The sequence below is a fragment of the Ziziphus jujuba genome, chromosome 12 (assembly GCF_031755915.1).
Source record: "Ziziphus jujuba cultivar Dongzao chromosome 12, ASM3175591v1".
Classification (NCBI taxonomy): Eukaryota; Viridiplantae; Streptophyta; class Magnoliopsida; order Rosales; family Rhamnaceae; genus Ziziphus; species Ziziphus jujuba.
This window is the reverse complement of record NC_083390.1, coordinates 18816946-18831371: the sequence shown is the minus strand read 5'-3', so window position 1 is coordinate 18831371 and position 14426 is coordinate 18816946. Positions and strand designations below refer to the sequence as shown.

General features: G+C 31.4%; 1 protein-coding gene across 2 annotated transcripts; it reads left to right on the top strand.

Annotated features, from left to right (window-relative positions):
- The first annotated feature begins 708 nt into the window (after positions 1–708).
- LOC112490070 (RNA-dependent RNA polymerase 1) lies at positions 709–9128 on the top strand. 2 transcript variants are annotated; one of them, XM_060813469.1, is made up of 6 exons: positions 709–929; positions 1359–1367; positions 2939–3490; positions 4565–6444; positions 7709–7859; positions 8079–9128. In XM_060813469.1, the coding sequence occupies exons 3-6, from the start codon at positions 2978–2980 to the stop codon at positions 8901–8903; spliced, it is 3369 nt and encodes a 1122-aa protein (XP_060669452.1). In that variant the 5' UTR covers positions 709–929; positions 1359–1367; positions 2939–2977; the 3' UTR covers positions 8904–9128. The 2 variants fall into 2 exon arrangements, with proteins under 2 accessions (XP_060669452.1, XP_048318555.2); XM_048462598.2 differs by having other exon boundaries at positions 709–1367.
- Positions 9129–14426: the final 5298 nt, after the last annotated feature.

Sequence of the window (14426 nt, the reverse complement as noted above, 5' to 3'; positions counted from 1 at the left end):
ATAGTTTGTCTCTATTAATTTAAAGTTTAATGAGGATAAATAATAGTATGATTATAGGCAACGTGGAAAGCAGGAAATAATTTTTTAGGGTTATTAGCTTTGTTAGCTCCTAAGTTATATCTAAAGTCACACTTTCATCCTTAATTTTTTTTTTTTTTTTGGTACCTTGGTCGATATACTTAAGTTTTTTGTGCACTATGATTGTTAAACTGCTTCTAGTATAATTTTGGACAATTTTGGAATGTAAAATGCATTTGATGCAATATGCAGAGATTTTGTGAAGTTTATATAATTTTACTTCTTTTATTGTAATAAGTGTTTAACAATACCCCAAAACTGTTAAAAAAAAAAAGCAAAAATAATTATAATAATCGAAATGCATCAAAAATTAAAATTTAGGAAATAAAAAGTAAAAAAAAATAAAAATTCAAGCGTCTAAGTGCAATTCATAATTGTTAAAATTTAGGAAAGTTATGATTTCCTGCGCTCGAACTCAGCCGCAAAGTTCATGTGTGTAAGCAAAACGGAGCATATTCCAATAAAAAGTCAAGATACGAGGTCAATGCCGACCATTGATTCGTTGAAACGTGTCAGCATGAATAAATATATATATATATATATATATATTTTTTTTTAAATAAAAAAAGGGAAAATGGACCCGCGAAGGAGAAAATCATGGACCAGCCTTCCGTTGTCTTTTTCTTTGTTAATTCTTCTTATATTTCTTTTTCTTTGGAGCAGAGTGGGTGTGACTTTGAGAGAGTGAAGTTTCTTTGCAATGGCGATTTTAGTGAATATTGACTAAAAGTTGACGACGAAGAGACTCTCTGTGTTTCTTTTTCTTTTTTTCTTTTTTTTTTTTTTTGCTTGGTTCATGTTCTTGGGATTTGGCTCTTTTGCTTTTGTGCTTAGAGAGCAGGGTGTCTGATTGTTGTGGTTCTCTGATCACTTTAGAGAAGAAATATGAGAAGAAAATAAAAGAATTCTATTAATCTCTTAAAAATAGAATACAAAAATAAAAACTTCTCTCATGGAGGATTCTCTCGTGGAACCTCTCTCTGCACTCTCCAATTCTCTCTGGAATTGCTCACTCTTCTCTCAAGTTTTCTCTGGAACTTAAACAACTCTCTCTCTTGGAGTTTTCTCTCAATTCTCCTCACTTGGGAGGATTGAGATTGCTCTCTTGGCTTGGTTTTCATGCAAAGGTAAGGAGCCTATTTATAGGCTTACAAGGTCACACTTTTCAACATCTTAGCCCACAATTGTTGATCAACAATGGTGGCTGTCAACAATGGTGGCTGTGGTTGGTGCGGCTGTGGTTGGTGAGGTTGGTTGGTGCGGCTGGACTTCACACTGATCACTCCTGGGTATGCTTCTCTCCTTTTCTGATAACGTCTTCTTCTTCATGCAATTTTTAGAACTTTTCTGGCTTTCATTTTGCCTTGATGGTTTTGGATCTGTTTCAAAGATTTTGTTTCATATATCGGTGCCTAGTGTTAGCAAATAGGTGAGAGAGTGAAGTTTCTTTGCAATGGCGATTTTAGTGAATATTGACTAAAAGTTGACGACGAAGAGACTCTCTGTGTTTCTTTTTCTTTTTTTTTTTTTTTTTTTTTTTTTGGGACGCTTGCTTGTTCCAATTTGCTGGGCAGAATTTTCTTGTTTTTATTGGTGCCTAGAAATTGGGATGTACTTTTCTAATGTGTTTCTGTTTATCATCTTTTTAGCTTTTGAACGGTTTCATGTTTGTTCATATAAAAAATTATGCTTTATGGACTTTGATGGGTTTTGATTGCGTGATCTAAAAGTTGTTTCTTAGTAAACGTTTTTAACATATTATTTCATTCTCTAATTACTTTTGCTTGCTTTCTAATTTGAGTCTTTGACTGTTACCTGCAATTTCTAAACCCATGTGGCGATTTTCTGTTATTATTTAGATAGCGGCTTTCAAAATTCTAAATTTAAGATTTCTACTTGTTGTAAGTTTAGATTTTCATATTTCATGTAAAACCCAATTCTTAGTATTCTGGTTAGATTTTCATATTTCATGTAAAACCCAGTTCTTAGTAATTCTGGCACAAACAAAAAATGGACATGTTTGGCTACCTATATTTCCAGTCAGTTGATTTTTTTTATTCTTTTTATTTTTATTTTTATTTTTTACACTAGATCAGGGACCAATATGATGAATTGAAGATCTAAAATTTTCTGCTTGTTTCTTAAAATTTCATTGAATTCATGAAGAGATGCAAAACATTATCTTCTCCAAAACACGATATACACTACCTAATATTTTACATATCTATCTATAATTGTTGCATTTGACCTCTTCTTGTTACTTATGTTTGAAATGGTTTTTTTTCCTTAAAACTTCTGTCTAACCAAATTTTTTTTTTTACCTTCTATTGTAAGCTTTTTGCCAGAATGATTGCAAGTTTTGCAAATGATGGCACCAAAAAGGTGCCTATGGGTGGCTGATCATGGTGAAGCCTTCCTTGTATGATCGTACAAATTTAGTTTAACGACTTGCTCTTAATATATCACAACTCTTAAGCATAATTTTTAGAATTTTCAGCTGGTAATTTTATATGTACTTACCAGATTGAAAATAAGGAGAACTAAACTTGTAAGTTTGAGATTTTACTAGAAATAGCAGACCTCCTGCTTCTAGTCCTCTTAATTGCTTACTGAATTTTGATACTTTCCCATATTTCATATTGCATATGCAAGTTATTTTAACAAAAGATGGAGAAAAATAGAAACATGTTGAAATATTATGTGGGTGAAATGTGTCACATGTCATTTTTTTTTCCCTCACTGTTGAAATTCTGCTTAACAGCTCTGACTTGTTTATTACACAGAATATAGATTTTTCCATATCAGTAAAAGCTATTTTATGATATCATGCTGAGTCTTTTCTGTCTTTAATGAGTGTCAGCATATAGTAGTAAAGCCGCTGGAAAATCCTTGTGTTTGGATGGGTAGGACAATACAAGTGTCTGGATTCCCTTCTTCTGTGTCTGCAGAACTTGTTAAGAAATTTCTGGAGAACCTTACAGGAGAAGGAACTGTTTATGCTATTAAGCTCCGCAAATTTAAGAATGGGGGAAGATACTATGCTATTGTTCAATTCACTTCCACCAGAGATGCTGAATTTATTATTTCCTTGGCTGGTGCACGCCTATGGTATGGAACTTCCTATCTCACTGCCCGGTCAATGGACACTGATATTGTGGCCAAACCAAGAACCTATTTGCACAGCTTGGAAAACATAACGCTGCATTTTGGCTGTCAGATCTCAAAGGAAAAGTTTTCTGTTCTATGGAAACGAGAGAATGTTTCTGTAGATTTTGGGATTGGACTTCGGAGACTGCATTTTCATTTTATGTACCAGTACGTTGAATATAAACTTCAGCTTTCCTATGAGAACATCTGGCAGATTGAGCTACATCGTCCGCTTGGTCAAACTGTCAAATATCTTTTGATTCAGGTGCTTAGATTATTTGTTCATTACCAATGGAAATTCTATGATATCTTCTATTCATACTTTTGATATTCACCTAAACCTTTTTTTTTTCTGCTGCAGGAATCGAACAATTTGTTTCTTTTCTATGTCAGATTTGATTGTCATGCCATGTTAAATTATTGTTTCATTATTTTAAGAAAACTAAGAATTAGCATAGGCTCTTGTGGTGTTGTCATGGCTTGCTTTCCCTGATGAATTTATGCTATATTTATTGTTTTTTGAGAAAATCTGATTTTCTCAATTCCATGGAGAATTTACACTTTTTAGGAAATTTATCGAATTCCAGAATTTGGTGAATGGAATATTTTTGCAAAAATTCTGTGAATATTTACTTATAAGACATTTAGAAAATGGATCCCCATCGCCAATAAATGGCAATAGAGAATTTATTACCATGTTATCATAGCATGCCTTGGTTGAGTTATACCAGGTTGGATTTTCTCCATGAATAGGGTATTTAGAAATTGAGTATAATAACTGGCGAAGTGAAAATCATCTTTTGATGCATTTGTGTTTTTGGTAGACATTTTGATGTATATCTCAATTATTGGTTTGTGACGTTTTATTTATCTTGATCATCTTTCATTTATCAAAATTTTTGAATTAGAAAGCTTGAATCTTCCTTTGCATCATCCAAGAGAAATGATTGGTTAGATGTGTTCTGCTTGCAAACCCTCATTCCAGCTAACTGTTCCTCTTTTATGAAGTATGTTCTCTTCCTTCTGCCCAGCTCTATTATCTATATTTGTTCGAGAAAAAAGTATCTAATGCATCTACTATGAATGCATTTATAAAGAAATTGGCTTATCACATTGAATGATGTTTCATAATTATCCTATGAAAGATTACATGGGATGCTGTTGTTCAAGCTTAATTCTGACAACTAAACATTTGAAATCCCTTATTTTAAGCTCTTCAGTTTACTTTTTCAACTGCCATTTGTGCTTAATAATCTTTGTAATTTCAAAATGGTTATCTTTGCTTGCAGATACCTGAAGTCCAAAAAGACTCTTAACATGTTTATATGATATATTGCAGTTGTATGGCGCTCCCCGGATTTATGAGAAGGATGTACCCTCTTCAGGAGATGTATATGAAGACCCTATCTTTAACTTCTTTAAGGATACTCCTGATGATCAATGGGTCCGGGCAACTGATTTCACTCCGTCATGTCGTATTGGTCAGTCTTCTGCACTATGTTTGGAGCTTCCCAGTGGTCCTCGACTTCCCAATTTTAAGGAAAACTTTGCTTATTATAAGGAGAGTGAAGGGAGATTTAGCTTGGAGACCGGTTTCCCTTTTTCTTGCAACTTGGATTTGGTCCCCATTGTTGGTCCTCCTTTAGATGTGCATTTGCCATACGATATCATATTTAAAATTAACGCACTACTCCAGCAAGGGTGTCTTACAGGGCCTTCATTGGATGCTGCCTTTTATCGGTTGGTTGATCCACGTAGAATTAATGTTGCATGTATAGAACATGCACTGGATAAACTATATAATTTGAAAGAATGCTGCTATGAACCTTCAACGTGGCTTAATGAGCAGTATAGAAAGTACTTCAAATCGAAGAGACCTCCAAAATCACCGATGATATCCTTGGATGCTGGGTTGGTATACGTGCGCAGGGTCCAGATAACCCCATGTAAAGTCTATTTCTTTGGCCCAGAGATTAATGTCTCAAATCGTGTGTTACGCCATTATCCCAATCATATTGATAACTTTCTTCGTGTTTCATTTGTTGATGAGGAGCTGGATAAAATGTTCTCAACAGATTTATCCCCACGTAATTCTGCTACAAAAACTGGACTTTATAAAAGGGTTCTCTCTGTTCTTAGAGATGGCATAGTAATTGGTAATAAGAAGTTCGAATTTCTTGCATTTTCATCGAGTCAATTACGGGATAATTCTACGTGGATGTTTGCTCCAAGCGATGGAATTACTGCAGCTGACATAAGAGAATGGATGGGAGATTTTCGCCAGATAAGAAATGTGGCAAAATATGCAGCCAGACTGGGTCAATCCTTTGGTTCTTCGACGGAAACTCTAAGTGTTAGTAGGCATGAAGTTGAAAAAATCCCTGACATAGAGGTTGTGTATGGTGTAGTGAAATATGCTTTCTCTGATGGGATTGGAAAAATATCTTCCGAATTTGCTAGGAAAGTGGCCTCAAAATGTGGCTGTAACGGGGTCACACCATCTGCCTTTCAGATTCGATATGGTGGGTACAAAGGTGTTGTGGCTGTTGATCCAACCTCATCATTCAAATTATCACTGAGGAAGAGTATGTGCAAGTATGAATCGGATAACATAAAGCTAGACGTTTTAGCTTACTCCAAGTTTCAGCCTTGTTTTCTGAATCGCCAGTTGATTAGTCTCTTGTCTACCCTTGGAGTTGAGGATCAAGTTTTCCTGAAAAAACAAAGCAAAGCCGTGCAGCAGCTTGATGCCATTTTGACTGATCCGTTACGGGCACAAGAGGCTCTGGACTTAATGTCTCCTGGAGAGAATACTAACGTCCTTAAGGAGTTGCTTATGTGCGGTTATAAGCCTGATACCGAGCCATACCTTTCAATGATCCTGCAAACATTTCGAGCATCAAAGTTGCTGGAGTTACGTACTAAATCAAGGATATTCATCCCAGATGGAAGAGCAATGATGGGATGTTTAGATGAGACTGGAACCTTGGAATATGGGCAAGTGTTTGTGCAATTTTCTGGCTCAAGATATAGGCAATTTGGAGATTCCCCCATGCTTGGTGGCAATGGGACAAAGCAACGTTTTATTGTTACCGGCAGTGTAGTTGTTGCGAAAAACCCATGCTTACACCCGGGGGATGTGCGTGTTTTGAGGGCTGTGAATGTGTCAGAATTGCACCATATGGTAGACTGCGTGGTATTTCCACAAAAAGGATCAAGGTGAGATACAATTCTGGTACTTAAGCTACATTGAAAACGATATTACATATCTTCAGTATTCCTGTTTTATTGTTATTATTATTATTATTTATATTTTAGTTATACTGTGTAGACTTTAGGAACAGACTCACGCATTTTATACACGAATAGCATATATTCTGGTTAAATATATAAAAAAAATATATATATATATTTAGGTAGGTTTACTGAGCATGGTAGACAAAATTCATTGCTGTGGAAAATCTCATGAAGTTCATTGTATGCTTTTGAGGATCAGGAGGTTTATGGTTGGTAATGTCTCTGGCCATAAATACAAATCCTTTATTTTTATTTAGTGTTTCTTTATTTCAAACATAATAAGTTAATTTGGAATTTTTTTTATTTGGTTTGAGACTATTTATGTCTACTTAGGATTTCTTAGTTTGTCATTAAATGAATATGTAAATAGGCCCTATTGGAAATGGGTTCCAATTTTGGGATTGTATAAACATAAAATATCAGAGTTTTTCAATTTTGGCAGCCTCCTGTCATCTCTATCTCTGTGCAATCGCTTCTCGTTATTCATCAGTAATTCCTATTTTAAGAAGCTGTGACTGATTCATAATATTAATGTTGAATCATCATAGCTCAACTTCACCTCCACTGCCAACAAGCTAAGAAAACTTCCACAATGCCCTTCAGCCACAAAAAGCCTATTGCCAAGAGCATCCTTCCCCTTATTTTGTTCTTTCTTTTCTCTCCTTCTTTCTCATTGTGGTATTACGTTCGATATGTTACACAGACAATTTCTTAAAGTCTGTTTGGAAAAACTTTTGAATGAGTATGGGATTGGGATATGTGGCTCAATACAAATGGTGGAAACATTGTAGAAGCTTTCCCTAAGGTATAAATTTGAAAATTGTGTAGTTGATTGCAGTTCTATATCTAAAATTTCGGGTGGTACTTAAATTTTCACTTTCACATACACCTGAATCATCAAATCTGCTTGCACCGTGTGATGTAGTCTTTATTAATTTATTGTCCACTGCATGCATTTTTTATTACAAAAACAGTATTGATAATTTCTTGGTCTAGGGATGATATTTATTTGTTTAAATGTGTCATGGTTCAGTTTGTAATGGTAGAAATTTATCGCTGGAATTTTCCTAAAACTTTTAATGTTTAAGTGTATTAGAGTCCGGCTTGCCTGTGCGTTTACTTGGCTTCTATGCATTTTCCTTCTGAACCTTGTAACTGATCTGATACTGAATTGTAAATGTGTTAGACCTCACCCAAATGAATGTTCTGGAAGTGATCTTGATGGAGATATCTACTTTGTTTGCTGGGATCCTGAATTAATTCCTTGCCACCAAATCGAACCTATGGATTATACCCCAGCACCGAGTATGCTTAAAGATGATGATGTCACAATTGAGGTACTTCTCTCCATATGAATTTATTTATTTTTTGTTTCCTATTTCTCTTTTCTTAAATGTGTGCACATATATAATTACTGTTATGCGTATAATTCTCTTCCCTCACGCCCTTAGACGGCATTCTGCTTTCTATGTTTGTGCATATGTGTATAGAGAGAGAGAGAGAGAGAGAGAGAGAGCAAAGAATACTAATTAGATTTATATATTCTTATGATGCAGGAAGTCCAAGAATATTTTGCCAACTATATAGTCAATGACAGCTTGGGGATCATTGCCAATGCTCACACTGTTTTTGCAGATAAGGAGTACGGCAAAGCCATGAGCAGTCCTTGTGTAGAGCTTGCAAGATTGTTTTCGATAGCTGTTGATTTTCCAAAAACAGGCATACCAGCTGTGATACCACCTCATCTGCATGTCAAAGAGTATCCTGATTTCATGGAAAAGCCTGATAAACAAACGTACGAATCACAGAACGTGATCGGAAAGCTTTTCCGCGAGGTGAAAGACATTGCACCAAATACCAGCTCTATCAGGTCCTTCACTAGTGAAGTTGCGAGGAAGTCATATGACCCTGACATGGAAGTTGATGGCTTCGAGGATTACCTCGATGATGCTTACTATTACAAAAACAGTTATGACTACAAGTTGGGGAATCTGTTAGACTATTACGGGATCAAAACCGAAGCTGAAATACTCAGCGGGAGCATCCTGAGAATGTCGAAATCTTTTACGAAGAGACGGGATGCAGAGTCTATTAACATGGCCGTGAGGGCTTTGAGGAAGGAAGCCAGGAACTGGTTCAATGAGAAGAGAAGTGAATCTGATGACTTGTATGCAAAGGCTTCTGCTTGGTACCATGTCACATATCACCATAGCTATTGGGGTTCTTACAACGAGGGCATGAACCGTGATCATTATCTGAGCTTCGCGTGGTGTGTTTATGATAGGCTGGTTGAGATCAAGAAGGATAAAGCAAGTATAAGAAGGCGTCTGGGGCTGTCTTCTCTTGAAGAACATTTTGGTTATGGCCTGCGGTTGAATTGAGAAATTTCTGTTGAAACAATGATCATTTCGACCTGTAAAAAAGTTTGTGTTTAGGCTTGTCTTAGTGTGTGAATGTGTTTTCGGATTGGAATAATTTGACTGTGAATTGTGGAAGTGTGAAATGGATATCATCATCCATTGTAAATTAAATCCATTTTCTGATGCTGAAACTTGGAAATGGTAATCGTTTTCATAAATATATTTTGGTTTCTTTCTTGTTTTTTATTACATTATTGCTAATATATCAATCCGGCTAGCATCCCGTAAGATGCTGTGGGTTGAAAAAAATTTGTTGGCCACATTTTGAGTGATGTTGATGACCATATTAAATTCTATATATGTAGATATGTTGATGGTAAAATTTATATATATATATATATATATATAGAAATAAGATTATTGCTAGTATTAAAGAATAAACTGTCTCATAAGCATCTTTAAAATAATTGATATCTGGTTTCAATTTTCTCAGCATCATGATTTTTTTTTAAAATTAAAATTAATTACTACTAAAGGACAAAATTAAGGATAAATTCAGAGTGATCAAATTTTTTAATCAAAATTTTGATATCCATAATTTGGTATCATTTAAGTAATTTACCTTACTATAAAAATAAAACAATATCAATTTAACACTATTAAAAAATTATCACATAATTAATTACGAAAATTTTGATAAAAAAATTTGGTACCTGTAATATTGCTGTAAAACTAAACCGAACAGTGGACTGCTAGCTAGAATTAAAAACAAAATTAAAAGATAAATATTTGAAATTTAGAAGGAGAGAACAAAAAGGAAAAAGAGCTACAGTATTTTTTAAAATTTATTATTTTTTGGGTTAATTATACTGGGCACCTTTAAGGTTTTTTTTAATTACAACTGATACCTTCAATGTTTCCATAATTACATTTAACACCTTTCAGGTTTTTTTTTAATTATAACCGGATACTTTTATGTTTCTATAATTACATTGCACACCCTCAAAGTTTTTTTCTTAATTACAACCGGATACCTTCATGTTTCTATAATTATATCTGCCTTTCTTTTGACAAAACTTTATCCATAAAAATGTATTCTCTTTTTTATGTGGCAGTTAAAATTTTATTAATCGTCCTTTATATATATTAATTAAATATGGATTTTGATTGATTTAAAAAATAAAAAAATAACTACTAATTTTTAACAGCACCCTTTGGAATGTTTAAAACATAATTTTTATGTTTTCTATTTTTTTTTTAAATTTGTTTTCAAAATTTGTTTTTGAAAATGAATTGCCAAACAAGTTTGGCCATTACTGTTTGGCCAAATTTGGGTCGTTCTTTGAAGTTCTTCATGGAGAAATTTTAGGAAGTTAGCCGAATATGAAAAAATAAAACTGGCATGTATTTTGCAATAAATGGATGGGGGAGCTTAGGACTGAGATCCTTAATTATACATATATATATATATATATAGTTTTTTTTTTCTGTATATAACTGTTAAAAGTTACGCAGGCTATCTATGACTATGGAATTTTAAAAATGTTTCTTGCACGTTATGATATTTAATATGATATATAACCAGTTCTACCAAGAAAAAAAGAAAATTAAGAAGAAAAAAAAATTAAGGAAAAGAAAACAACTACAAACTAGAATCACCAGGAAAGACATAATTTGTAAAAATATATAATATTATAAGGGTAACCTAGTTATTCTTGTACTTATTATTCGTTGGGCTTCAACCTTTTCAAATTAAAAAAAAAAACTTTATTTTTCAAATCAATCAAAATCTACGTTTAATTAATATATACAAGGAAGAATTAATAAAATTTTAACTGCCACATAAAAGAGAGAGTATATTTTTATAGATAAAGTTTTGTCAGAAGAGAGGCAGATGTAATTATAGAAATATGAAGATATCCGATTATAATTAAAGAAAAAACCTCGAGGGTGTACAATGTAATTATGGAAACATAAAGGTATCTGTTTGTAATTAAGGAAAATTTCAAAGGTATGCAATATAATTATGGAAACATTGAAGATATCTGGTTGTAATTAAGAAAAATCTCGAAGGTATCCAGTGTAATTAACCCTTATTTTATTAAAGAGATTAATGATTAATAATTAATGACTATTATAATAGCTACTGCTCTGTAGCAATATCTATATATATTCACAATATTTTATTAAACTAAGTTTTAATGATTATTGATTCTCGTTTAAAAGATAAAGTCAGATTCATTGAAAAATCCAATCAATATCAAAGATAAATTTTAGTTTAATAAAATAAAATAGATATACATATATATTGGTATTGAAATGAGCCTAAAATTTTGTAAATTATTTCAAATGATTTTCAATGTCATCTTTTATATATCTATATATATTTTTATTTTTTTCTTATTAAACTTATAAGAAGACAATAATTCTAAAAATGACTAAAGATTACTCATAACATAATATATCTGAGAAAATATTGATGGCTTGATGATTTAAAAATGTTGAAATTTAGCGTAGCTTTAGAAATTTCAAATTAAAAGTGTATAAGGTGTTGTTATTATGTATGTTTTACAATACTGCCAGTAGAATACAAAAAGAGTGGTAAGAAAAAAGCAAATATTTCAAAAAGATAGTTGAATATTATTGAATTTTTGTTCAAAACTAAAATAATTAACAGGGAATATATGATGAAAATTTCAACAGAAATATATAAGAAACTTTAACTAATTCAAAATTTTGACATATATTCTTTCCTTATATATGCATTTTGTTTTTTTATTTTATTTTTAAGAATTTTGGAAAAACAAATTTCAAACCAAAATTTCGTAGATTATATATACATATATATATATATATATATATATTTTTTTTTTTAAAATCTTGTATTTTCAACATCTTTTATTATTTTCTTTCTTTTAATTTCAACTTTCAAGCTTATATTATTATTTTATTGATGAAGTTTCAAGCTTGAAACTAGGGTTTAAAAAATTGATATCGATAAAAATATCGAGAGTTTAAAATATAAAAATTTGCATAAAAATATCAAAAAATATCGAATATCGATAAAAAATGATGGAAATTTTTATTGAAACTTTAGAATTAGCTTATTTAATCTATCAATTATCAAATTGATTATAAAACTTCTAAAATATTGAATAAATGTTATATTCTTCTTAGTAAATTGATTTATAATAAATATTAATGACCATAGATAAATTATTATTAATAAAAATATGTCAAAAAATACATATATGATAAAATTATTTATTAACTAAAATATATAAAACAATTATTATAATTGCATTATAGCCCATAAATGTTATCTTAATACCACATAGAACTTCTTGGTGGTTAAAAATTATCAATTTCTTTCTCATTTTAATTTTGAGATATGAAATATGAGAAGTAGTTATAAAAATATGTATCTCCCTAAAAATTTTGCATATAATTATTAATATGCCAACCATATAGATCTTTCATTATTGATTGACTATGTGCATAACTACTACTCTTTAATGGTTAAGTTTGAGATGGTACTCATGAATTGCTACTTGATGATATTCTATAAATATCCATTGAATAAGGGTTATGAAAATAACTTTCAACCCTCATAGATTCAAAATTCATAGAAATCGTATTTTCTTCTTGTTGTGATACCTCCATTATAGATTTCTCTTTATGTATATAGTCTTTTCCAACAGTACCGAATCCTTGACCTGCATTTCTATACCCATGATCTTCATCTTGTGTTGCATGTGTGTAATATTGTTCACCAGTAAATAGACTTAATCCAACTTCTCGACTTGGTGATTCCCTTTGGCCACTACCTTTTCTAACTTATTCGAAAATGTAACCAAAAAAAAAAAAAACTTGTGAATTGTCAGGATTTTTTTTTCAAACAAACATTATTATTTTACATGTATATATTTCATCATCTATTTACACATATTTGTAAAATAGATATTTCCGACAATAAGATTTGTAAGATTCAAAAATATAATACACAACATTTGTATTTTTGTTTTATCGATATTCAATAAGTAGAACTTATTAATGTTATTTAATTCAATTCATTCTATTTTACTTATATTATTAAATGTCTGAAAAGCAATTAAAGGGTAAAAAAATTATTAATGTAGTTAATTTGATAAAAAAAAATTACTAAATATCAATAATATTTATAAATTTTTTAAAAAAATTAAAAAATTTCCTGAATATTTTCAAATTTTAAGTGGAAATTTCATGGAAATTTTTTAAATTTCCATGAAAATTATTAATTTTTTAACCAAATCGTTAAAGATTTGATATGGATATTTTATGAAAGTTTTCATGGAAATTTTGGCAAAATTTTAGAAATTTCGGCAAAATTTCAGAAATTTCAATGGATATTATGAAAGTTCTATCTATTTCTATTTCGAACCTAAATTTTATTTCGACTCTTTTTAAAAAATAAAAATATCGAAAATTTTTTAAGAAAATATCGGATATTTTAAACCTTGCTTGAAACTATAGATTGAAAAACGAAAAAGCCCAGAAATTTTTTTTATTTTTATTTTTGCCATTTCAACTATTAGTACGTATGGAATTTCTCTTTAAACCCTTGGATATGTTATCAATTACAAAAATAACTTTGTCTTCAACCTTATACACCCCACATACTGCTACTTACCATTGAACACCCTTTTAAAAAGCCCTATGGCACATAAATCGCCATTTGCGTATTTTTCTATTTGGAAAACGCCACCATTTAAATAAAAGAACAAAAGCTTTATTTCAACCTCCATTATCATGCTATAATAACAAAAGAATCAAATTCAAGATCTACCAAAGCTAATTTCGCCATCCCATAGATCAAAATTTAGATCCAAAAGCCTAAAAAATAAAAATAAAAACAAATCAAACCAAAAGACCAAACATGCCCAAATAAATTTCTCTGCTAAGATTTCTAATAAAGATGCCATGAGAACCGTTAAAAAAAACAAAAACAAAAACAAAAAAAAAGCCACGGATAACATGGCAAGTAAAAAACGCAAACGGAGACGTAAACAAAGTAACAGTGATGCTATTATATCCTTCCCGATGGCTATGTAGGTGTAAGTGATTCAATTTCCTCTTTTTTTATTTTTTCTTTTTTTTTGTTCCCGGTGAAAAACGAATTTCCAATTTGAAAGGAGAAAAAGTAGCTATGAGTGACAATGGAGGTGACAAAAGCTACAATAATGAAAGATCTAGCAAACAAGGCAATGGTATTCTAGACAACAATGTAGGTGCTAAGGAATTGTCCAGTGGATTGAAAAGCTCTATTGATGGTAGACTCGGTGACACTGAGGTGAAAATGTTATCTGGTCGATAACCAAACAGAGATTCTATTATTATTATTATTATTATTTGTTTTTTTTTTTTTTTTTTTTGTGATAACTAAGATTATGATCAAGGATAACATTGCAGGTGCTATTGAAAGGTTTGCTAGGAGGACCAAAAATCAGAAAAAAAAAATCCCACAATCTCTGTCTCGTCTCCTCCTCCCAAATTTTTTTTTTTTTC

Coding starts and splice junctions, on each gene's coding strand:
- LOC112490070 (XM_060813469.1), top strand. CDS start 2,978: ATGGGTAGGACAATACAAGTGTCTGGATTCCCTTCTTCTGTGTCTGCA. Junction 6,445..7,708: donor TTTCCACAAAAAGGATCAAG/GTGAGATACAAT, acceptor TAAATGTGTTAG/ACCTCACCCAAATGAATGTT. Junction 7,860..8,078: donor ATGATGATGTCACAATTGAG/GTACTTCTCTCC, acceptor CTTATGATGCAG/GAAGTCCAAGAATATTTTGC.